Source organism: Pan paniscus, chromosome 1 (assembly GCF_029289425.2).
Source record: "Pan paniscus chromosome 1, NHGRI_mPanPan1-v2.0_pri, whole genome shotgun sequence".
NCBI lineage: Eukaryota > Metazoa > Chordata > Mammalia > Primates > Hominidae > Pan > Pan paniscus.
In genome coordinates, this window is record NC_073249.2 from 5929358 (window position 1) to 5956618 (window position 27261).

General features: G+C 34.8%; 1 protein-coding gene across 26 annotated transcripts in view; it reads left to right on the plus strand.

Annotated features, from left to right (window-relative positions):
- CEP170 (centrosomal protein 170) overlaps window positions 1–27261 on the plus strand; it is a 130432-nt gene that overhangs the window by 38394 nt on the left and 64777 nt on the right. For all 26 annotated transcript variants that reach the window (XM_055095920.2, XM_055095680.2, XM_063593370.1 and 23 more), the window contains exons 4-8: window positions 5776–5854; window positions 15228–15286; window positions 15383–15545; window positions 16869–17003; window positions 24679–25155. In XM_055095920.2, the coding sequence (XP_054951895.2) occupies window positions 5776–5854; window positions 15228–15286; window positions 15383–15545; window positions 16869–17003; window positions 24679–25155 (913 nt within the window). The remainder of the gene's footprint in view (window positions 1–5775; window positions 5855–15227; window positions 15287–15382; window positions 15546–16868; window positions 17004–24678; window positions 25156–27261) is intronic.

A 27261-nucleotide genomic window follows, 5' to 3' on the forward strand; every position in this document is an offset into this window, starting at 1 on the left:
TAAAATTTGATCTAGTTAAATGATTTTTCCTCTGGCTCTTTGAAATTTTCTCTTTTCCATTGGTAATTTTAGACCTTCAGGAGACTATTTCCTCACAGACGTTTTCACTTGCATTTTTGTGAACTGAAATTTTGTGTCTGGCTCATATTTCCTAAGCCTTTTTAGACTTTAGGGAATAGTTCTGTCATAAATGGCAGCATGTTAAAATTATATGTTTCTCGATCTCTGAAAGTGCCTAGTACACATGTTCAACACACAACAGGTGCTTAATATTTAAGAGAGTTATGCAATCTTAAACTTAAATGGATCTTCTAGGTCATCACAGGCCTTTTGAGTAAATGTGGTGTTTTAGGTTATTAGAGACAAGTTTCAAATAAAATTGGCTCAGAACTTCAGAACTGTAGCACTCCTCTTCAATACTGTATCTAGTTATCTTTTGCCTACCAGACATTAGTAAATTAACATTTTCTTTCATTCTTTTGCATCATTTTCCTCAGTTCTTCTGTTTTGTAATTAGAGTCATGCATCCCATAACGGCAGACCACATACACGGCAGTGGTACCATAAGATTATAATGGAGCTGAAAAATTCCTATCTGTGTTACAATTGCATACAATATTCAGTATAGTAACAGGCTGTATAGATTTGTAGCCTAGGAGCAATAGGATATACAATACAGCCTGGGTGTGTAGTAGGCTATACTATCTAGGTTTGTGTAAGTACTGTAAACTCTATAATGTTCATACAGTGAAGTAAATCGCTTAGTGATGTGTTTCTCAGAATGTTGCCCCATTGTTAAGCAATGCATGACTGTATCCTCCGAATACTTTAGTAAACTCAAGACATAAGTTTTAAAACACTGAAGTCTTCATTTTGGAAATGAGCCTGAAGTTAGAGTTTATAAGTCTCTGAAGCCTTTGAATTTTCTTTGTATTACAATTTCAACCTTTCTTTAAAACATGTTGGAAGCTTGTGATTTAGGATTACTCATAAATCATTCTAGGATATAATCTAGAGTCTTAATGATATTCCCCTATCCCTATATATATGCTTGAAACTAAGATTGTAACTTTTTCTGATTTCTTTTGTAGACTTAAAACTTATTTTATGGCATATTACAAAGAGCTATTTATGCATAGAAATATGAGAGTTTAATAACCTAATCCCTTTAAGTATTTTACTGTAACTACCTCATCATGGAAGGGCAGTCTTCTCAAATAAGCTATCATGGCCATCTCAAATCTAATAAAATAGAAGATGATAAAAGCAAAAAACCAAACACCAGATGTTCTCACTTATAGGTTGGAATTGAACAATGAGAACACATAGACACAGGAAGGGGAACATCACACTCTGGGGCCTGTTGTGGGGTCGGGGGGAGGGGGGCAGGGATAGCATTAGGAGATATACCTAATGCTAAATGACGAGTTAATGGGTGCAGCACACCAGCATGGCACATGTATACATATGTAACTAACCTGCACATTGTGCACATGTACCCTAAAACTTAAAGTATAATAATAATAAAATTTAAAAAAGGAAAGAATAAAGTAATTTTTTAAATTTCAGTTTATCAAAGAAAAACTTGTTGGGTGTTTATTTGATGTCTGCATAGGCAGTTAACCATAACCTTTGTTCTGTGTTCTATAAATTTAGCAAATTCTAGGCCCTTAACTCTCAGTATGCCAGTAAAGATAGTCATCACCATTTACCATCTGTATCTAGTATCAGGGGAACCTACCCCCGATAATTCAACGTTATTTCACGTAGGTTCTTTTCTATTTCCCTAAGTGTCAGCTGGTCTGAGAAATAAAGGGAAAGAGTACAAAAGAGAGAAATTTTAAAGCTGGGTATCCAGGGGAGACATCACGTCAGCAGGTTCCGTGATGCCCCCCAAGCCGCAAAACCAGCAAGTTTTTATTAGTGATCTTCAGAAGGGGAGGGAGTGTATGAATAGGGTGTGGGTCACAGAGATCACATGCTTCACAAGGTAATAAAATATCACAAGGCAAATGGAGGCAGGGTGAGATCACAGGACCCAGGTGAAATTGAAAATGCTAATGAAGTATCATGTCCCACTGGGCACGCATTGTCATTGATAACATCTTATCAGGAGACAGGGTTTGAGAGCAGACAACCGGTCTGACCAAAATTTATTAGGTGGGAATTTCCTCGTCCTAATGAGCCTGGGAGTGCTACGGGAGACTGGGGCTTATTTCATCCCTTATCTCCAACCGTAAAAGACAGACATTCCCAGAGTGGCCATTTCAGAGACCTCCCACTAGGAATGCATTCTCTTTCTCAGGGCTGTTCCTTGCTGTGAAAAGGAATTCTGCGATATTTCTCCTATTTGCTTTTGAAAGAAGAGAAATATGGTTCTGTTCTGCCCGGCTCTCAGGCAGCCAGACCTAATGGTTATCTCCCTTGTTCCCTGAACATCGTTGTTATCCTGTTCTTTTTTCAAGGTGCCCAGATTTCATATTGTTTAAACAATTTGTGCAGTTAACACAATCATCACAGGGTCCTGAGGCGACATACATCCTCAGCTTACGAAGATGACGGGATTAAGAGATTAAAGACAGGCATGGGAAATCACAAGAGTATTGACTGGGGAAGTGATAAATGTCCATGAAATCTTCACAATTTATGTTCAGAGATTTCAGTAAAGGCAGGCATAAGAAATTATAAAAGTATTAATTTGGGGAACTAATAAATGTCCATGAAATCTTCACAATTTATGTTCTTCTGCCATGGCTTCAGCTGGTCCCTCCGTTCAGGGTCGCTGACTTCCGGCAATAATCCAGTGGACCCTTTTTTAAAAAAAATATTGTACAAATAATTTACAAAAGTAAAAATAAAAGGGTAGTTAAAACAACTTGAAATTTTAATAAAAAATTAGACATGACAAACTCAAATTTTTATTCCATATTTTCCTGGTGTTTAAAGGTATATACTACCCAAAATGGGCAGTGTTGTTTGAATGCAACTAACTGCTCATCAGTTGACATGTATTCACCTGGAACATATATCCATCTTATAAATGTTGATTCCAGATCTCAAGTACTGTATGTCTTTAGTTAATTCTAGTGTATTATTTCTGGTGCTTCTTGTTCTTGCATGGTCAAAACACAGTGTTTTAAAAATTTTGGCTGGGCGCAGTAGCTCACCCCTGTAATCTTAGCACTTTGGGAGGCTGAGGCAGGTGAATCACCTGAGGTCAGGAGTTCAAGACCAGCTTGGCTAACCTGGTGAAACCCCATCGCTACTAAAAATACAAAAATTAGCCAGGCGTGGCGGCAGGCGCCTGTAATCCCAGCTACTTGAGAGGCTGAGGCAGGAGAATCGCTTGAACCTGGGAGGCAGAAGTTGTAGTGAGTTGAGATCACGCCATTACACTCCAGCCTGGGCAACAAGAGCAAGACTCCATCTCAAAAAAAAAAAAAACAAAACAAAACTTTACAGCTTATAATTTTGTTAATAGGATAGCCATCTTTTTTCCTCCATAAAGTGCAAAACACTTATTATTTTTAGATTTATAAACAACAATTAGAAGCTCAATCCAATAATTTTATGTCTACATCATCTCTTCCAGTCACCTTTGTATAGACACTTGTGTTGAGAATATGTCCACTTACATACTATATCAAATAAGTATTGGAACACAGATGTAAAAAAAGAAGGCTGTCAATATTTCTTTTAAAATATGACACTTCTTTTAAAATGAGACTGGCGATGGTGGCTTACACCTGTAATCCCAGCACTTTGGGAGGCCAATGCAGGAGGACTGCTTGAGGCCAGGAATTCAAGACCAGCCTGGATGACATAGTGAGACCCCATCTACAAAAAATTTAAAAATTAGCAGAGTGTGGTGGCACAAGCCTCTAGTCCCAGCTACCGAGGAGGCTGAGGTGGGAGAATCACCTGAGCCTGGGAGGTCGAGGCTTCAGAATGAGATGTGGTCCATGCCACTGCACTCCATCTTGGGTGACAGAGCGAGACCCTGTCTCAGAACCCCAAAAACAAAACCCCCACAAAACCCAAAATCATTCAGATTCTTTTTGAAAAATACTACGTGATTCTTACTGAATGACTAACTAGATGAAAATTTCTTTTTTCCCATGGACACATTCTTTCTCATTGATTCTTGCATTAGAGAAAATGTGTCTATGACTGTCTTCATCTGAAGACACAGAGTCTGATAATTTTGCTGATGCTATCAGCTTTATCAACATTATCATAGTGTAGAATCCCACTGTCTCTTGTATTTATCTTATAATTATGAAATATCTTCCTGTTTTCTTCTCTTTGCCTTTATGAATGTTAAATCAGAAATTCTGGATTTTCAACTGTGCTCTTTAATAGGTGAAAAAAGAAACCCCAAAATGTATAAAGATTTTATCTCCAGATGTCTTTCATATCTTCTTGGAAAGATGAGGAATATTTTGGCCACTGCAGGAAGATAACTAAAGAATGATGAAATAGTGATTTATTTCACTATTGCATCATGCTTGTAGGTCTGTGCTTTTCACTACAGTAGCCACTAACCATGTGTGCCTGTTGAGCCCTTGAAATGTGGAGTAGTCTAAATTTTAAAGACATAGTACCAAAAAAAGAAAAAAAAAAGAATATGAAATATCTTGTTAGTTTTTATATTGGTACTTTACTGAAATGGTACTATTTTGGATATATCAGGTGAAATGTATAATATATTATTAAAACTAATCTCACCTCTATCTTGTTTCCTTTTTTATGTGCCCACTAGAAAATATAATTTGGCCAGGCATGGTGGCTCACACCTATAATCCCAGGATTTTGGGAGGCCAAAGTGGGCATATCATTTGAGCCCAGGAGTTTGAGATCAGCCTGGGCAACATAGGGAGACCTTGTCTCTACAAAAAATACACAAAAATTAGCTGGGCATGGTAGCATGCACCTGTAGTCCAGCTACTCAGGAGGCTGAGGTAGGAAAATCACCTGAGCCCAGGAAATCAAGGCTGCAGTGCACCATGATCGCACCACCGCGACCCTGAAAGAAAGAGAGAGAGAGAGAAAAGAAAGAAAATATAATAGTAAATGCGGCTTACAATATTTTTTTGTTGGTTATTGCTTCTGTTATTCTTTTGTCTTATTATTTGGATCACTTTTAGCGTTGTTTGGAATAATTGATGAGTAAATATTAAATAGTTGCTAGGATGATAAAATAGCAGAATTTCAACATATCAGAAAAATAAGATCACTGAAACCTTATAATGTATCTGATTCCTAAAGGGATCCAAAGGACCCATATGACAACTGCAAAATAAATTGAGTTTTATTCTATTTTCTTAAAGTAAATTTTCTTCTTCTTCTTTATAATAATTCCAAAAATAAAAGTAATGAAATGTCAGTGCTTACACATAGACAGAATTTCTCAAAAAGCTAAAATTGGGTTGAGCAAACCCTGATGGTGTATTAACAGTTAAATATTTTACCCTTTGCGGTTTGCCAGCTTTAGATTAGGAGCTTTTCTTGGCACCATTTTTAGGAACTATTCTAAGTGCCTAAATTCATCTTGGCAGCACTGGGTTCTTTGTGTGTTACCAGTAAGAGAGATAAAAGGCTTAGTATAAAATCATTATCAGCCTACAGGCTGCATGGCACATCTTATGATACTCAGGCTGTATTAGCCACCGTATGATATGTGCTTTTAACTCTCAGATTTGAGAATTTGCTTATCTGACATGTAAGAATTAATACCTCATACGTAACCTAACATCTTTTTTTGTTTCCTTGTAGACTTTTGTGAATGATGTAAGGATTCCGGAACAGACTTATATCACCTTGAAACTTGAAGATAAGCTGAGATTTGGATATGATATCCTTAAATGGTTTTATGTACTTATTAAATTTATTCAAATATGTTTACTCTGGTGTAAGTTAACATTTTTAAAACACAATTCACAATATAGATATGCCAGAATTTCTATTTATTGGGTGCATTCCTATACTAAAATACATATATATTTTTAGTTATTATGCCTGTTCCTAAAAGTAATCTTGGAAAAGTTGGTGGACTCAGCTTTTTTTTTTTCCTCTCTCTCTCTATTTATGTAGTTTCAGCATCAGTCTCACTGAAGTGCTATTGCATATATAATTTGAGCATCAAAGAATGTAACTGGGGAGAGGACAGGGGAATGTTTAATTTTAGTCCAGCCTAGGGATTGCTTTCAGGTGGAACATGATGCATGAATCAGCCTCCTGGGATGAATGTAAGAATTTAAACCTACTTTTCCTTCCATCCCTCCCGTTAACTGTTTTATGCATCACAGCTATATTGCCTATTAAATTCAAACTTTTCAATATCCTGTGTCTTCTAAGACCTACGCTCTCTGATTAATCCACATTATGCATTTAGTGTGTATTTAAAATTCTTATGTTTAAAATTAGGAATCTAATAATTGAACAAGGACATGACTGTATTAAACTGCATGGGGCAGCGTGAAGAATCTCTAGTGAAGGGAAGGAGCATGATTGCAGAAGAAGAAAGACATTTCCATTCATAGTAGGCAAGAAGCTTTGTAAAAAGGATTTATGTACATTTAATTAAAATACAGCTATTCCACATAATGCTGAAGGTTGTTTTTTTTTTTTTTGAGTTTTAGTTTTTTTGAATTACTACTTTTATTGGGACTTTGGTAATAAAGAATGTATTAAGCATAGCAATTTGGATGGACTTTTGTCACCGTAGCAGAAAAAGCATAGTCTCAGCTAAATAGAGTAGATGCTTAAAGTAAATGTATTAACACTATGAAATTGTTCCTTGACATTTACGAGAAATAGTCCAGGTGCTGTGGCTCACACCTGTAATCCCAGCACTTCGGGAGGCCGAGGTGGGCAGGTCACGAGGTCAGGAGTTCGAGACCAGCCTGACCAATGTGGTGAAACCCCGTCTCTACTAAAAAGACAAAAAAATGTTTTAAATAACCAGTCATGGTGGCACGCACCTGTAATCCCAGCTACTCCAGAGGCTGAGGCAGGAGAATCGCTTGAACCCAGGAGGCAGAGGTTGCAGTGAGCCAAGATCACACTACTGCACTGTAGCCTGGCAACAGAGAGAGACTCCATCTCAAAAAAAAAAAAAAAATTACGAAAAATAATATTACAATTTTTTAAATTTTAAATCTAAAATTAAAGTTTTGTAGCATACTTTATAATGTTCACACTTGCAGAGCCAAAGGAATATACAAAAAGCCAAACCATTAAATAGTAATACTTGTATCTATTTTAAGTCTTTAAAAAAAATGCTTCACGCAAAATAATTAAGAATTAGCATTAAAGCCTTAATGAATGGGTGTCATTTTCTACCAGCCTAAGTTTCATCAAGAACAAATACAAGTATATTTTGAATTTAGATACCTCCTTTAATCCATTTGGCATCAACTGTTTCAAATCATGAGAAAATACTAGGAAATTTAAGTTTTAGTAAAACTCTGTCAAGTTAACTTTGAATTTTATATCAAGAAGAAACTATTGAGAAAAAAACCTCATGCTTTTACACAATAGTATACTATTTTCTTAACAGCAAACAGACATTTTTCTCTTACGTACTAGCTCATAATATGTCTGTCTAAAATTGTTGGGACGGATGTTTTGTCCCAAAGACTTTCTCAGAGTTGTGCACTTAGTGTTGAGCCATAACTACTGTCTGGATGCCCAGAGGAGGCTCATATAATTTTATTATTTTAAAATAGCATCTCTGGCTACTCTTGTTCAAAGAAAACTAAGGGTGGAGTGGGCAGGGGTGTGAAAAGAGAGACCAGTTAGCAGGCTATTGCAGTAGTTCAGGTGAACGGTAAAGGAGGTTTGGACCAGGGTGATATATCTGGAAGTAGAAGTGAAAGGATTCTGTGTATATTTTGAAGAGGTAGCCAATAAAATTTTCTGATTAGACTGGATGTAGAGTAAGAGAAAGAGTCAAGGATGAACCAGAATTTAGGCCTGAGCAATATGAAAAAGGAAGGCATCCTTTTAATAACTGATAGAGAATTCTGTAGGTAGAGCAAGTTTTGTGGAGAAAATGGGAAGAATCATCTCAAAATACTAGCTTTAGGCTTAACCAAGTTTTCACATTTTTCTGTTTTCTATTTGATTTCTGTTACCTTTATTCTAAACTTTTTTCTAGGTAGGAGCTGAGGTCATTCAGTTGAGACCTTTCTTTTCTAATACTGGTGTTTAGAGCTATAAATTTTCCCCCAATTACTACTTTAATGTTTCTAATTTCCTTTTTTATTTTCTTCTTTGAGTCACAGATTATAAGTTTGTTTAGTTTCCAAATATTTGGGGAGTTTTCCAGATATATTTCTGTTACTGATTTCTAATTCCATTTTGCTCAGAGAACATACTTTGTATGTCTCAAATCCTTTTGAATTTATTGAGACTTGTTCTGTGGCCCAGAATATGTTCTATCTTGGTAAATGTTCCATATGTACCTAAAAAGGATATGCGTTCTGCTATTTGGGGGTTGGAATGTTCTATAAATGTTAGTTAGGCCAGGTTGGCTTGGTGGGTGTTCAGGTCTGCTGTATTTTACTGATTTATTGTCTTCTTACTCTTTCAATTATTAAGAAAGGGGTATTGAAATCTCAGGCTATAATTATGGGTTCACCCCCTCCTCCTTGCAGAACTTTTTGCTTTGTCATTTGCAGCTCTTTTATTAGTTGCATAGACAACCTGGATTATTATGCTATCTTGATGAATTATCCCCCTCTATCATTATGCAATGACCTGCTTTATCCATAATAAGATTCTTTGCTCTGAAATCTAGTTTGTCTTAATATTATAGTTGTTCCAGCTTTCTGTTGTCTACTTATATTTTTAATTTTTACCCTGTTTGTCTTTACATGTAAAGTAGGCAGCATATAGTTGTTCTTACTTTTTTATCTGATACGATAATTTTTACTTTTATTTGGTGATGTAGGCCATTCACATTTAATGTGATAATTGATGTGGTTAGTTTTAAATCTATCATCTTGAAATTTGTGTCCTGTTTGACCCATTAGTTTTATGTTTTCTTTTTCCCCATTTCTGATTTCATTTGAGTTATCTGAATAGTTTTTATTATTTCATTTTATCTCCTTTGTTGGCTTATTTGCCGTAATTTTTTGTTGTTGTTTTAGTGGTACCTTTAGGACTTATAATTTGTCTTTAATTTCAAGTTTTATCTTCAAGTAACATTATACCACTTTACATATTGTACAAGAACATTACAACAGTATACTTTCGTCTTGACCTTTGTGCTATGATGTCATATATTTTATTTTTATGTGTGTCACAAACCCCATACTACATTGTTATTAGTAAAAAGTCAATTGTCATTTAAAGAGGTTTAAATAATTTTTAAAATCTTAAAATACATATTTTAAAATACATATTTTTATACCCATTGTACTTATGTCTAAAACCCATGAACCTTCCATTTCTGGTATTCTTCATCCCTTTGTACAGATCCATATTTTCACATAATGTCAGTTTGTTTCTACCTGATGGACTTCCTTCAACATTTCTTGTACTATGGCTTTGCTGGTGATGAATTCTGTCAGCTTTTATATGTCTAGAAAAGTATTTCATCTTAGTTATTGAAAGATAATATTGGCCGGGCACGGTGGCCCACGCCTCTAATCCCAGCACTTTGGGAGGCTGAGGCAAGCGGATCATGAAGTTGGGAGCTTGAGATCAGCCTCGCAAACATGGGGAAACCCTGTCTCTACTAAAAATACAAAAATTAGCTGGGCGTGGTGGCACACACCTGTAATCCCAGCTACTCCGGATGCTGAGGCAGGAGAATCTCTTGAACCCAGAAGGCGGAGGTTGCAATGAGCCAAGATCGTACCTCTGCACTCCAGCCTGGGCAAAAGAGAGACTCCATCTCAAAAAAGAAAAAAAAAAGTTGCTGTTGCTGGGGATAGAATTCGAAATTGGCTTTTTCTTATTTTTAGCACTTTAAAGATGTTGCTCCACTGTATTCTCACATTATTTTCCTTTGTCCCTGGCTTTGAACTGTTTGATTATGATGTGTCTTGGTGTAGCTTTCTTCTTCTTTCTTTTTTCTTCCTTCTTTCTTCTTTCTTTTTTCTTCCTTCTTTCTTCTTCTTTCTTTTTGTTTGTTGTTTTTTTGTTACTCCCTTGGGGTTTGTTGACCTTCTAAAATCCTGTGGCTTTATAGTTTCAATCCAATTTGGAAAAAAATCTCCATTATTTATTTTAAAATTTGTTCATCTCTTCTGGGTTGATTTCCATTGATTAATTTTTACACTCATAGTAATTTTTTATTAGATGGCGGGCATTGTGAATTTTACTTTGCTGAGTGTTATATGCATATTTTAGTATTTATATAAGTATTTTTGAGCATTCTTCTGGAATACAAGTTACTTGGAAACAGTTTTATCACTTTGAGTCTTTTCTTTAAGATTTGTTAGGCTTCTAAGATTGTTTTGGGCTAATTATTCCCAACTACTGAGGCAAGACCTTTCTGTATATTCTACTATGGGGTGTCAGTGAACTCATTGACCAAATCTGGTCCTCAGGCTGTTTTGTTGGAACATCGCTATGCCCATCTATTAACATATTTCTGTGGCCACTTTTGCTCTACCACTGCAGAGTTGAGTAGCTGAAGCAGAGATCATGTGGCCTGAAAAACCTGAAAGATTTACTATCTGGCCCTTTACAGAAGAAGTTTGCTGACTTGTGCTCTACCCAGTGACTCATGAATCATGCATGAGGTTTTACAGTCTAGCTGTTGAGAGTAGGTACTATTCCTGGCCCTGTGTGTGGGCACTGGGTACTATTATCTCTAATATTTTCCAGAGACTGAAAATCTCTGGAATTCTCTTTCTGTGCAGGCTTGTCTTCAGTACTCAGTCCTGTGAATTCCAGTAATGTTGATTTGCTTGGACTCTTGACTTCATTTCCATCACAACTCAGGGAGTCTGCCAGGCTCTGTCTGGATTATTCTTCTTCACAGTGTGACCTAGAAACTTTCACAGGGCAGTGAGTTGGGGCAGTGATTGGACTCTTGCTTTGTTGCCCTTCTCTGGGAGATCATTGTCTTTTGTTGCCTGATGCCAATTGTCTTGTAAAACATTGTATCATGTGTTTTACCCATCTTTTAGTTGTTTAATGTAGGAGAATAAATCCAATTCTTTTTATTCCATCTTATCCAGAAGGTTGAGAAGTTGATTTGGGGCATGTTGAATGTAAAGTTGAATCCAGGGGTGAAGTAGAAGCTAAAGATATGAATGTGGGGATTTTTATTATATAAATAATATTTAAAACCATAAGACTGAATGAGATCATTAAGGGAATGAATATAGATTGATAAGAGGTTCAAGGACTGACACCTGGTACATTCCAATATTAAGAGATGGGTGAGATTAGGAACCAGTAAAAGAGACTAAGGAGAAACCACTAATGTGCTAGGAGGAAAAGCAGAGTATAGTATGGTTTCCACATTTTGTGGGAAATTATTTACACATTACTTAAATATCTTGAATCACAAGATCCACCCGCCAATCATTTTAATCATGTAAGTCATCATAAGTAAGAACCCAGTACCTTCTATTTTAAAATTGTGATTTATATATTTTCCCAAAGAAGTTGTATATTCCTGCATAATGGCCCACAAAATGATTGGGTTAGTCATATTAGAAACCAGGTTAAAGAAAACTCCAATACATCATGTCATAGCATCTAAAACTATAATTAACCTGTACTTCCAGCACTATATATACCACTGTTTGGTAGGCTGTCAAGATAACGGCTGCTGAATGATCAAGGGGAAGTTAAATGTAAGCAAAAATTAAGAACTTTCATTCAGAGAAGTTAAGATTTTTCCTTATTTATATGGTTGATATCCATAACAAAACATGAGCATATTAATATTTTTCAAATTTCAAAAATAGAGGACATTTCTCAAAGCTTAAAAGAACTAAATTTTAAAAATTAATGGAAATGAGCTTTTTTGGATGAAAAAATGAAGTGATAGAGAAGTATAAATCAGTTGTTTGAAAACTATGTTTTTAAAGAACAGGATCTTCTACAAGTTGGAAAGATAATCATCTCCTAAAATAAAATGATACCTTTTTTTGAAGGTATAGGCAAAATTAAGCAGATAGATAAAATTTTCCCCTTAGAAAGTTTCCTGCTGTTAACTTTCTTTTAAACCCTTATTGTCTCCTAGGACCTACCTTGCTAATTCTCTGTGGACTCTAATTTATCATAATTGTATGTTTTATTATCAATTATTGTTAAATGAGGGAAAATTTCCATATTTTTAATGAAAAGGAAACATTTTTGGGTAACCTTAAGAATTTCTAGGGATAGCCTTATTATATATTTTTTTAAATCACATGTATGAAATATATTAATTTTGAAAAATATGTTTTTCTGATCTTTCCTTGTATAAAATAATTTTATTCAAGTTTTCTTAATTATCTGACATGATTTTTGAAAGATATGTTTACAGTGATATCTGACACTTCATATTTTAGGTCATATCCCTTGGAATAACTAACGCTGTTTAAAGTTTTGCTCTGTTTTTTATTTTGTCATTAAAATAAAAGAGTGGGAGGAACCGTATCTAAGAACACATTACTAGTATTCAGGGGAGTTTCCACAGTCCTACTTTTAGATAAACATTTCTTGAATAAATTGACTTAGGTCAGTACAGGGGGATGGCTTAGAATAGCAATCATAGTTTTATATAAAGAAGTGGAGAAATAACCTGTCAAATTATGATTTTTTAATAAGCAAGAATTCAAACTTTTTATAACTTACTGATATCATACGTTATTCTACCTCTGTTTGTCATTTTTCTTGATTAGCAAGTTAAAAATAGCTACATAGGCCTGCACCACTAAGAAGATGGTAGCCTTGGAGGGAAAAGCTGGGGCTAGAGCAGTCTCCAGATCTCACAGTTACACCAGAGTTCCCAGATGAATTAATGACCCAAACAAGAGGCTTCTTGAGGTCTTCTTCGTTTCCACACACAGAAACATTTTTGGAAGGTAAAATGTTTGAACCTGAGAAGGATGGCTCCTCTCAAGCTCTCCATGACCTGAAGAGTGTCTAGGTTTAAAGAGGATACCACAGACGAGCCCTGGGAAGTTGCCTTCAGGCACTCCCAGGAGGTAAGCTTGAAGCACCCGAAAACCCTCACAACAGGCTGAAATCACTTGTGTTTTCCATGGAAAAAAGGGTAATGACTGTCCATTTTTAATGCATTTTTTCATAGAAAAAGTAGGAATGCTATGAATTTTCTCTAGCTGTTTATGAGTTTTTTGCAGATAAAACAAAGTTACTAGACAGTATTATTATTATATTTAAAGCAAAGTTTTTACCATAATATTGCTTCAGGGAACTCACATCTGTAACCACATCAGATAAAAAGCAATTTTCAGAAAAGAATGAAAAACTTCAATAATATCTGCAGTAGTCGTGCCAGTGTTTTTCTATATTATATATATGTGTTTATATAATTCATATTATATAAATATGCGAATGTATGTATACTTATTAAATTCTAGGTTTTTTCTTATAATAGCTTAATCACATTTTTTGTCTTTTTAAAGAAATTTCAATAGCTTTAGGGATACAAGTGATTTTTTGGATACATGGATGAATTGTGCAAGGGTGAAGTCTGGGATTTTAGTGTACCTACCACTTGAGTAGTATACACTGTACCTCAATAGGTAGTTTTTCATCCCTCACCCCGCCTTCCGGCTTCCCCACTTCTGATTATCCAGTGTTCATTATACCACTCTGTATGCCTTTGTGTACCCATAGCTTAGGTCCCACTTGGAAGTGAGGACATGTGGTATTTGGGTTTTTGATTCCTGAGTTACTTTACTTAGAGTAATAGCCTTCAGTTCCATACAAGTTGCTGCAAAGACACTATTTCATTCTTTTTTATGGCTAAGTAGTATTCCATGGTGTATATATACCACATTTTCTTAATCCACTTATCAGTTGATGGGCATTTAGATTGATTCCATATGTTTGCAATTTAGACATTATATTTTATTAAATATACTTAGTTATGAGATGTGTATTTCCATATGTACCAGCAAATATATACCAGTGTATGAATGTGACAAAAAGGAAAATTTTAATATTTCAAAGCTATAGGAAAAAGCAATGTAGATTAATAGGAGAGCCCTGGCCTGGGATTCAGTTGACTAGACTCTTGTTTTGGTTTCTGTCCGTCCATTACCCAGGTTCTTTATTTATGAAACAGGAAGGATTAATGGAATTGAACAGAATATTTCCCAAAACTCTTTATATTTACAATTCTGAATTTTTATTATTTTAACAAGTAAAAACCTAGAATAAATACTCACAAATTTCCTACTTCCCTTATGCTTGGGAAGTCATCTTTTTCCCCCAAGTAGTCATGATAGTTACAGCTTTCTACCCTCGAAGTCATGAGTGCTCTGAACTGGTAAGGAATAGAATTTAGTACATGGTTATAAAAGTCCTCTCATTACAGAGTTAAGTAATGGTGGGAAATGTGACCTCTACTCTTTAGTGAATAGATCTTTTTAATATACAGAGGCATTGTTCTTTTTGGCTTAATAATGAAGGCATTCATTATATCTAGCACTTGGTTCTAATCTCATCTTGGTATAGAATCCATTGTTTGATAATGTAATATGACCTTGATTGCAATTCATGGGGAACAGTCATGGTTGTGGTTGCTGTAAGGACCCTAATTATAGCATTTCTTTTGCACTTGCAAAATGAACTTCATTTTTATCAATGCTTATGAAGTTTGAGTAATCAAATTCTTTTAGGAATTGCTGTTGGTTAATCATTGATGAGATATTTCCTTACATTTTTGTGATTAGCTCTCAATATAATTTGATGCATGTACTTTTTCTTTGTAGTTATCTCATATTATTGTTAGTGAAAATTGAAAATGTCTCTGTGCTCTGATAAATTACCCAGTTGTTTGCTTCTTGAGGGCCACCATTACTTAAAATTAGAAAACTTGCTGGATCTTAAGATTTTTAGTATTTTAAAATGAAAATGTTTACATTGGTGACCATATTTTAATATTTAACTATTCAGGGGAAATATAATAATTCTGCTGTAATTACCTGTTGAAATAGAACAATTTCTAAATTACATTTGATGACGATTTTTAGCTCAATTACCAGAAATTTGAGGTTATATTCTTCCTTAGCCCCGTTTACATACAAATCTTTTCACTGTAGTACAAGGAGAAATGAGGGTCCCTGAAGAAGCTCTTAAGGTAACAGTTTTTACTTAACTTCTTTTGCAAATCTACTCTTCACTATGGTTGATTTTACTTCTTGATGTTTCACTTCCATTTTTAAATGTTTTATAGCATGAGAAGTTTACCATTCAGCTTCAGTTGTCCCAAAAATCTTCAGAATCAGAATTATCCAAATCTGCAAGTGCCAAAAGCATAGATTCAAAGGTAGCAGACGCTGCTACTGAAGTGCAGCACAAAACTACTGAAGCACTGAAATCCGAGGAAAAAGCCATGGGTAAGCTGGCCTCTCTCGAAAGAACATCTTTATACTTGATCTTGAAGACACTGCATGCTTTGTTCTCAGAAAGTTGGCTATGTCCATATAAAAATAATTTATAATAGTGATAATTTCAGAGTGTGTTTTAATGCTACCAGTGCTTTCATTAGGAAACATTATAAAACACAAAATTATATATAGCAGTTATATATAGGTGTGCTTAATATGTTTAAATGTTTAAGAGAAGTAAATATGGTCATCCTTCAGTATCCGTGGGGGACTGGTTTCAGGACTCCCATGAATACCAGAATTCACGATGCTCAAGTTCCTTATGTAAAATGGCATAGTATTTGCACATAACTTGAACACATCCTCCTGTATACTTTAAATCATCTCTAGATCACTTATAATACCTAATACAATGCATACACCTCACTTCATTTGTTTAATAGTACTTGGCATAAGGCAAATTTAAGTCTTGCATTTTGGAATGTAGTGGAATTTTTTCCCCCAAAACATTTTTCATCTGCAGCTAATTGAACCCATGGATGCAGAACCTACAGATTCAGAGGGTTAACTGTGTAGTTTACCTTATAATATTTTTATTATTTCATGTTTGTCTGCATTTTCTTCTGCAGCATAACAACGAAAACGAATTAAAAGAAAAATTTTTTAAATCAAATGTGGCTATATCACCATATAATAATTTACAATTCTAGGCACGTTATAAAATGCCTTACATAAATAATCCCATTCAAACAGAAACAAGTTTTTAAATGAATAGGCATTACTACATTTGCTCAAACAAAAATATGTTAGTTCTGTTAAGAACTAGTTTTTGTGTCCTTGGGCTTGAAAAAAATTGGAAAATAGCTACTCATGTGAAAATTTACTTTAGCTTTGTCTTTTACATTTAGCCTTAATGAGCCATTTCTGATCAGACTGGTTTTGTTCTTCCCTAGTTGATTATTGTCTAGTTTCAACAGACTTGTTCTTCTGAGGTCACTTTCTGTCTAAATTCAAGTAAAATGCCATTTGTTACAAGCAGTTCAGTTATATAGCAAACAACTCATAACACCTTAACAAAAAGCTTTTGAGATATGTAGCACGTTGTGTTACTTAGGTACCACCCAGTGGAAATCTTATTTATTTAGTCATGTCCAACATTGTATAAGATCTTCCACAAATACCGAGTTAATTCAGTATAGAGTACATTTTAGCTATCAAGACTATACTTTGCTTTTTAATTTAATTAATCAAGCAGGCAGTTCTAGCATTCTGCGAAAGTGTATTCTTTTCTGTTTCATCTGCTTTAGACAGATTTTTCCCACCTCTTTCCAGATATTTCTGCTATGCCCCGTGGTACTCCATTATATGGGCAGCCGTCATGGTGGGGGGATGATGAGGTGGATGAAAAAAGAGCTTTCAAGACAAATGGCAAACCTGAAGAAAAAAACCATGAAGCTGGAACATCAGGTAAAAAAATCTCAGTCACTGTGACATTAAATGGATATTTTGGGAAGTATCTGTAATCTAAGCAAACAGCTGTCTACCATGAAAAGAGATGATCTAGTATTCTATACTTTGATTTTTTAAAATTGATGAATGTTTTAATGGCCTTGTTATTTTAATGTAAAATTTAAAATTGTGTGATTATAAGTATTAATTTTAATATCTTTATAAAGCACTTCTATTTAAAATATTTTTTACAGTTTAAAGGAGATGTTAAGATTTGGAAAGTAGATTAATGATATAACTAGGCATTTTAAGTTTATAAAAATAATTATTAAAATATATCAATTAGACCAAAATTGTAGGCATTAATTTTGTGTTTTTATTAGATCCCCAGAATATAATCATATTTTTAAAATAAATTAATTTATTCTTTGAGATGGGATCACACTGTGTTGCCCAGGCTAGTCTTGAACTCCTGGACTCAAGCCATCTTCCCACTTCAGCCTCCCGAGGAGCTGAGATTACGGCACACACCATCTCATGTCCGGCTTAATCATATTTTTAAATGAACAATTCCCACTTTGTTCAGAAATGTGATATGAAATTACAAATTCTTCAAAACCTCAGTGTGCTCATTGTAATGAGAAATGGCAGCAACAAGATTAGTTGAGTTTGGCAGCCAGAATGAAAAAATAGTTCTGGGTCAGATTCTCAGATTAATAGTCAAGGAACATATTTTTGATATTTCTGATATTGTTAATGGAGTGGTTCAGTCCATAAACCAGAAAATCAAGACTTCCAGGAAATGAATGGAGGTGTCAGTTGCCACATAAGGACCTTGCAAAGACATGAGAACAGAAAGATGGAGCAGCCAGTTTTTGAGATAACAGCAGACAAGGATCCAGAACTGGAGGAATTAAGTACAGGCACCTGGGCTCAGTATGGAAGACTAAGTCTGGCTCTGAACCAAGGATAAATTCCATGAGAACTCTTCTCACTTTTCTACTTTTCACCCTAATTCTACAAGATAAATAGGACATTTTTCTTAGCTGGAGAATAAGAACATTGGTTCTTTAGGTATGCTCTAATGGATACAAGTCTAGAAAAGCGAGCATTATCAACTTCATCTTACAGTGCCCAAGGCTGAACTTGTCAACTTTGCAAATAAATTCCCATCCCAGCTTTATTGTTTCTGTCACCAGCAGTTTTCTTCATGCCCATGCACAGAAACAGTATTACTTAGCACGCTTTCAGATGTAAATAACAAATGCTGCCTGAGACTAAACAGGGAAGAAATTTACTGGCTCACATAACTGAACCCCATGAGGGTTGTTTACTTCAGCATCTCAACAATGTCGTCATCAGCTAGCTAGCTTCTCTCCGTCTCTCAGTCTTGCTCTTCATAGTGGTTGCAGACTGAGGAGTTTACCCTCACTCTCATAGGCTGCCTGCCAGTAGCAGGAAGGGGTACATGCTACTTTGATCACATCCAACAGGAAAGCGAAAACGTTACTTCCGGAAGACCTTCCAGAATTTGGAAGAACTTTGCCAAAAGTTCTTAACATCTCTCATCTCATTGGCCTCTCACAGGATCAGGAGAGGGTCACCTGCTTATTTCTGAACCAATCCCTGGCAAGGCAAGTTAGATTATCCTTAAACCAGTCTTGCTCACCTTGAAGCTGTGTGTGATGTTAGTTTTCCCCTAAGCCACATGATCTATGTCAGGAAAGAGTGGATGCCAGAGATTTTTGGAGTCCTTTGAGGAGGAAAGAACAGGGAAAGGATATTGAAAGAAAACCAAGGATGTCTGCTTTATTTGTAAATTTTGGGTGTTCCCTTCCCTTCACCTTGTCTAATCCTTAGCTCTGTTGCCTTTCCCCACGCTGCTCCCCGTCCTGAGTCATGATTGGGCTACCAACCTCCTGGTTTCAACCCTCCTGCAGTTTATTTTGTATAACACATCTAAATTGATCTTTATTTTCTTTGTTCAAGAAACTACAATGAGTGTCTTTTGCCTGCCAAATAGATTTTAAACTAAGTTGTTCATGTCAGAGTTTTCTAATTTTGTCCCAGTTTCCATGGTCAGCCTTACGTCCCATTACCAGTTGTTTGAGTGGTCTCTCCCAATGCATCCCCCATAAATTATGCTAATTCCTGCCTGCTCTTTTCCCACAGACATAAATACACACATACATTAAATGATAAAGAGATACATTCTAAATGATGTCTGTATATTTATCGTCAGTACGTTACAGTTTCATTCATTATGTTGTGTGTGTGCCTCCTCCCCACAGCTAAACTATACATGTCTTATTCAAGTACCGCATAATATACTATCACTGTGCCCTAGAGCCACCTAGTACTGAGAGGGGGAAAGATTTACCGATTAGGTGATTAAGAAAACATAGCTGAATATAATTATCACCAAACTCTGAAAATCAGTATGATAGTAATTTTTATCTTGCCATTAAAATTTTAGCCCTCCCCTGTCACACACAAAACAGCTTTTGAAATCTGAAGCGCGTAACTTCTAACATACAGTGAAGTGTATATGTAATTTTTGTACAGAAGGCACAACCATGATTTACAGTAATAGCTAACACTTCAGTAGTGTTTACTTTATCCAACATTCTTCTAAGTGCTTTGTATGCATTTCTTTAATCATCACAGCAATACCTAAAGGTATAGTTACTGTGATTTTGTAGATAAAGAAACTGAGGCATACTGAAATTAATTTACTTGTCAAAGTCACCCAACTACAAATAATGGAGCTGGGATTTCAACTTAGATTGCCTGACTCCTGAGTCCACGCTCTTAACCATAAGAAGTTTTAATATTTCAGCCATCATTACTCTTGTAAACATAATCACTCTAAAAGGATATACTTCATAGGGTACAAAGATTTAAACAAATACTCCAAAATCAAATAGCCATAAAAATTGATCCCTCCTAGCTCAGCATAATAAAATAAATTTCAAATGTGAAGCATCCAGCAATACTTTCATCTATATGAATGTAACTGAATTCTCAGCTTGTGTGCTCTTTCTGCTAGATGACCAAAAGCCGTCTCATGATCTTGGGGTTCTTTTTGAGTAATAATTCAGTGATTTATGTCTTGTGTCAAATTCCTTAAAGTGCCCTGTCAGATACAGCTGATTAGTAGTAGCCTTAAGAGACTCTCACTTGCTTTCTTATGTTAGTATGAGGATATTACTGTTTCAGATTTATCATTTGCAGCTTTTTAAAATATAGGATGAGGAAAATAGTTTACTGTCTTGAAATAATTTATGAAGCCAGCAGAAATTGTAGGATCAGATTTGAAATGTATATCAAGTGTTCTTTAATGTGGTCATTTTGAAATTAAGGTATTTTTTAAAACTTAAACTTTTTTTTTAAGTTTCAAATTGTGGAATATACGTGATTAGTTTAATAATTTATCCTGTAGCATGCTCTTAGTGAAAGCAAAAAGTGATTTGCTTCTTCGTTATTAATTTTTAGAGTTGCATTCCAGAAAGGATAATAGAGCGTTTGCTACCTAGTAATTTTTAACGTTCCTCTCTGTGGGTTCATATATATCCAGAAACTCCCGAAGACTTGCCATATAGCTTAAAAAGCCCTGGTTTAAGCAAATACTTACTTTAGAGCAATTTCGTTCTCCAGAAATTGTGTGACTATTTTTAATCGTATTAAGACATAAAGTTTGTCCTCAATTTATTTACAGCTATGCTTTTCTACCTCCTAACTTGGTCTCAACAATTAATTTAGGTTATAATTAAAGGCCTTTAACTGTTGCACACATTTTGAAATGGCATGTGCAACTGGGAATCGTAGATTTTTGGCTCTCTCATGTTGATTTTTAATCCAGCGAAACTAAATTTGGAAATTTTCAAGTCGTAGCTCCTTTTAAGCAAAAGGAGCTTCCCAGTCTTCTTAATTTGACATGCTTGAACAGACTAGGTTAGACGGATGTCTTAAGCAGAATGAGCTGTTATAATTATAGTCCTTGTCATCTCAAATAAGTTTAATATTTCATTGAATTTAGTACAGAAGAATGAAAAGAACATTTATTCTGGATGAAGTATAAGTATCCCTGATAACATATTGTGTTAAGGTAACACAGTCATAAAATACCTTAAGAACATAAGCAGATTATCACCAATTGCTTTTCTGATTTAGATCTATGGAATTAATTATGGCATAATCAATCATTAAATAATTTTTTAAAATCTAGTAATTGAGATTAATAATATAATATTAGTCTAAACAAGTATTTATTATTTAGTTTCATTTGGTATAACAAAATGAGTTTTGAAGATAGATGAATGTTAAATTTCTAAATTCCAGAATATGTTCTGTTAATGTTCTGAGGGAGGAAAGGTGTTTTATTTTTCTGTGTTGACTAGAAGACCCCTTATAGTTTTCTATTAGGTACTTCTCAAGTGTAGTTGGACCACACTTCATCTGTCTTTATCATCTTTAGGGAAATGAATCCTTCCACATAATGAATTTTCCAGATGATTGAACTTTACTTTTACAGTTGATAGTTTTTTTAAAGTTTAACCATTTCCTAAGTTTCTATTAAATTAATTACCCATATTACCACCTTCTTAAGCAGAGAAGGTTCAGTATAATTTAAAACTTTTTCTTATGACTCAAAATCATCAATCATCAATATCAGTATTACTATTATATATCAATAGCAATAGCAATATTGATATAATCAATAATCAAATATATTAGTAATATAATAATACTGATACTGCCTTACAGTAATGTCCTCAGGAGACTGTAGTATATAAGACTGTTTGCCCTATATACTGAATGGTACTGGACTATCATGTTTTTGGGGCCATTTGTCTGCTCTTGTTTTTCATCTTGTCTCTACCACTTGGTGCAATTTGTCTGTCCTTAATCCTCACTTTTGTACCCTGCCCAAGGTTTGCTACATGTGATCTGAGTAAATAGTAAAAACCTCTTGGTGAAGATCTTAACTGTTAGTAATGTTTATGAATATTCAAGGATAGGCATTGTCATATCTGTCTTGGGTTTTTTAGAGTTGGGTTTTGGTATTAGCTTTTTGTCTTCCTGATTCTCAGCTGTTTTTGAAGGTGGAGGGAGAAGCATTTATTTGTGTACCTGCTTTGTTCTGGGTAACTTACATGATCTCACTTAATACTCATCTCACTAAATCTTCACAACAATCTTATGGGAAGATACTGTTTTCTCACTTTATGATGAGGAAAATGAGGACTACAGACTGATTAGGGATAAGATTTATCTAATTTCAGATCTTGTCTGGGCTTTGCATGAAACCAGGCTGCCTGGTTATGATCATCAGATCATAGTCTGCTGCCTTTCCACTCTATTGTGCTACTTGACCTGGTTAGGTACTTGATTTCTAGATGAATTAGTTATTAACTTGTATAAGTCTCAAGTTTCTAGCTTTGAGTGAATGCGAGTTTGAAGTAGTACTAACATGGGAATGGTGACCTTCAAAACAGTGCAGTGCAGTTGTTGATCTCAGCTGTTTTAATGCATGAAACATGTTAAAACATGTCAGTATTAACTGTGAACTTTTTTTGCAAGGGAGGAAAATTGAGATAATATTCCTTTGAATCATGAACAACAAGTGGTTGATAAGTGCTATATCCCTGGCCAGCTTTTTTGTGTTGCTTCATAGCTGAGCCACATCAGTTTTATTTAGTTCTCTGTATAGTGGATCAGTTTTATTTGGCTCTCTGTGTAGTGGTATTAGAAACTACCATCTTGACGTTGTTCTGTCACCTGAAGGATGAGCAAAGCAAAAACAAACTATATGTATATATCTATATGGGGGGAGGGAGAGAGGACAGGTTTATGAACCAGTTGTACTGTATGGACTTGATCAAGTACAGTACATTGTACATAGTAAAAAAAAATCAATGTCTGAAAAAATAGAAAAATAACACTAATGAACTATTAATATATGAGAAGCAGTTAATACATTTTATTCTAATGGAAATTTTAACTAACATGACTTCAGAGTAAACACTCAAAAGTCCAGCTGAACATTTTATTTTTAAGAAAAAGACAAATTAACTCTTTAATCAAACATTTTTTTAAACTTAGGTCATGTCATATAAATGTATGATTATTTCTCTGATAATGTAGAGTTTTTCCAATACTTTTCTTTCATGTTCAGTGATAGGAAAGCTGAGTAGATTTTAAAAGGGATAATTTTTCACAGTGAAAATTACAATGTATTCTTTCATATTATATGTTCTCTTTGCCTTGGGTTTAGATTTTTTTGACAGTTTATTATTATTATATTTATTGTGGAAATGGAGCTTGTTGTCTTCCGTGCCCTATCCCACACATTTGATTATGAAAGAGAGATGTTACTATATCATTCTTCTGTAACCTAAAAGCAGTCAGGTTTTATATTATTTCATATTCAGACTGCTGTCAAGAAACCAATTATAGTACCTGACAGATCCCACTAAAATTTAATTTTTGAAAAGATGTTTCAAAAGACCAAACACTTCACTTAATTAGAAAATGTTTGGAAACAACCTAGTCTCCCTGTATTGCCTTGTTTTCCTAATAAATTGTCTGTAAGTGATTTTTCTATTAATCTGTTTAAAAGCAGAATTTATTTTTGAGCTTTAGGGAAATATGTCTCATTTCAACTTGCTCTTCATTTTGATAATGGACATGCTTTGCTTCTTCAACAACAGGACAATAGCATCTTTAATTTTTTTATTTTGCATTTGCATACCGAAAACGTTTTAGTTGTCATTTTTATTTATGTATTTTATTCATAAATGCATCTGTTTTTATACTTTTGTATTAGATTCTGAGGCAAAAGAAGAATAGTGATAGTGTTCCAGAGTTGCTTGCTCCTTCTGCCAACTCATGTTAATCTGAGGTTTGCAATTCAGCTTTCCTCCAAGGAATTTTGACACTTTTGCATATTCTGCTGTATGGAAATGTAAACTTCCAGAGTTATTGTCTGGAAACTGAATTTCCTATTTTAACCTTATTTCGTTCACACTGCTGCTTGGATTGCAAACCACATGTTTTAGTCTTTATAAAATGTTTGTATCTTCTTGCAAGGATCACACTTCAGCAATATCTTTGTCATTCTGAAAGTAATGTTTCTGAATGTAATGGTGAAGAATGGTAAGTGGAATCATTACTTCCAGAAGATCACTTACATATTTACTTCATGTTTGTATTCTCATTTGAGCACCTATTCTCCTTTGGAGCACTACATGTGTTCATATATATTTCAGATATCTCATCTTGGCGACTTGAGAAGGGAGTTCATGGTTTTTCTGTCACTTTTTATATATACATTGAACATGCATCTCCATCTACATTTTATTTTAATTCTTTTGGACCTTGATGAATTCTAGATCCAAGTTGGAAAAAATATGGACCTAGCCATGCAAGATCCATTTCTTAACTGCTTTGCTCTCATTTGCCATTGCTGCTGCTTATCTTCCATCCCCTATTGGTAATCAAATTGCATGTTTATAATCAAGATTGTTTCTTCTCTGTGACATTTGTTCTGTGATATAAATGCCATTGGTTTTCATCCAGACTCTGATCTGCCTTCTGGTTCTCACGGAGTAGTACACATGGCCATTACCAGACTCCCTCCAGTGCCAGAAGCAATCAAATATTTTGAATTTTCTCTTATTTTTCTCATTAGGGTGCAGCATAGATGCCAAGCAAGTTGAGGAACAATCTGCAGCTGCAAATGAAGAAGTACTTTTTCCTTTCTGTAGGGAACCAAGTTATTTTGAAATCCCTACAAAAGAATTCCAGCAACCATCACAAATAACAGAAAGCACTATTCATGAAATCCCAACAAAAGACACGCCAAGTTCCCATATAACAGGTGCAGGGCATGCTTCATTTACCATTGAATTTGATGACAGTACCCCAGGGAAGGTAACTATTAGAGACCATGTGACAAAGTTTACTTCTGATCAGCGCCACAAGTCCAAGAAGTCTTCTCCTGGAACTCAAGACTTGCTGGGGATTCAAACAGGAATGATGGCACCCGAAAACAAAGTTGCTGACTGGCTAGCACAAAACAACCCTCCTCAAATGCTATGGGAAAGAACAGAAGAGGATTCTAAAAGCATTAAAAGTGATGTTCCAGTGTACTTGAAAAGGTTGAAAGGTAAAGTGATTTGATCATTCAGAACTTCCTACTTTACGATAAAGAAAATCTGGTCTTCATTTACTAGACTACTAGTAGATACTTACATGGTAGAAAACATTCTGCTTTTTTCAAAGGTTATATTTAGTCTTAAAACTAAACAGGAAGCCACACTGCCCATGTCCAATTTCCTCATTCAAAATAGTCTTCCTTCATTTTCTTGACAAAACCAGATTGGTTTTATGAGCTTATATTTATGCTATAAAACATGTTTCTTTTTCTTCTAGAAATATAAGATTTATTAAGTTCACCAGTAGAGTTCCCTAGAAGATGAGTTCCATCATTTTCTTGATTTAAGGAAAAGATATATTCAATTCTGTTCTCTATTGAGATCAATATCTAGATTCTGAAAGAAATTTTAAGCCATTTGGTCTGAGCCAAAAGTTCTACTTTGGTAATGCAGTCACATCATTGATGGAGCGCTTCAAAGTATTCTCAGTGGTTACTCATAAAACAAAGATTTTTGGTTTGGAAATATTTGGTAGGATCTATTAATCCAGTTTAAAATTTTTTTTAATATTAGGACTTCATGAAAATTAGAGTTGAATGTTCATTTTTGAAATAGTTATATATACTTTATTTGTGTACAACTTAGCCAAAATTAGTAAAATCTGTATGTTTGTACACTGATGTATCAGCTGATCAGTTTTTTCTCATTGGTTTTGCCAATTAAATTTATTTTAGAATTGAGTATAGATTTATGTTACCCTATCTTTTATTTAATAAGCTATCTATAAGGAAAACGATTTTGAACAAATTGTGATTACATGTTTATCTGACCATTCTGTTACTATATTAGGAGTTTTTATACTCCTAACACTTCATCTAGTACTTGAGCATGTGATAGGTACTAATTTGAAAACAATGGGCGACTTCTCTGTCAATGACAAGACTGTCCCTGATTTAATCTGTACCTTATGTCCTGGCATTCTGATCAAGTAATGAAGAAATAGTATTTGTATACTTACTTCTGATTTGCTTCTAAGACATTTCCGGACACTGAGATGATGTGATTACCTAATTATTTGTTGGAGCCTATCACAATATTTAATTATAGTTATCAGCAGTTACCTGGCATATGTATTTTTGAGACATCATTGTGACCTTTTACTTCTAGACAATACGTAATTGAGACATTTTGTTTCTATAGGTTAACACTCACAAACACATAGGCTGTTTATATGAATTGGATAAATAATATTGATCTCCTAGTACAGTATAAGAGGTAGCTGAACCTTGAGAATTTAGAAATAACTTAGACATTTTAAAACCACTCTTAATAAACAAAAACCGAGGTAAAATATCCTTTTAAAAGGTAATCATTTTAAAAATACCTTTATTAAACCCATTTATAACTTAGTCATTATAACTATTTTCTGTATTGACTATTATTATTATTACTTTTTTTTTTTTTTTTTTTTTTTGGAGACAGAGTCTCGCTTTGTCACTCAGGCTGGAGTGCAGTGGCGTGATCTCGGCTCACTGCAAGCTCCGCCTCCTGGGTTCACGCGATTCTCCTGCCTCAGCCTCCCGAGTAGCTGGGACTACAGGCGCCCACCACCACACCCGGCTAATTTTTTTTATTTTTAGTAGAGACGGGGTTTCACCGTGTTAGCCAGGATGGTCTTGATCTCCTGACCTCGTGATCTGCCCACCTTAGCCTCCCAAAGTGCTGGGGTTACAGGCGTGAGCCACCGCGCCTGGCCTGTATCGACTATTATTTTTAAGCCATTATTTTAAAACGTTCTGTCCTCACAAGCCCATTTGTGGGCCTAATTCCAAATAGAGAGATTAATGTCCACATGTATACTATATCTGTATTTTAATGATTAGATCTTTTAAGCCCTTACTAGAAATTATGTAATCATATTACTGTTGTCCTTCAAAGTTGATTTATAGGTAGACATACATTCCAGTATGGTGCCAGTGTGAGAACTCTTCTTTTGGATTTGCCTTCAGACCATTTTACAAGCCATTGAAGATAATGTTTTTGTGAATATAACTCATTTTTTGATCCAAGATAGACTCATTTTACTTTTCTGGACATGTGTATAAATGACATGTGAC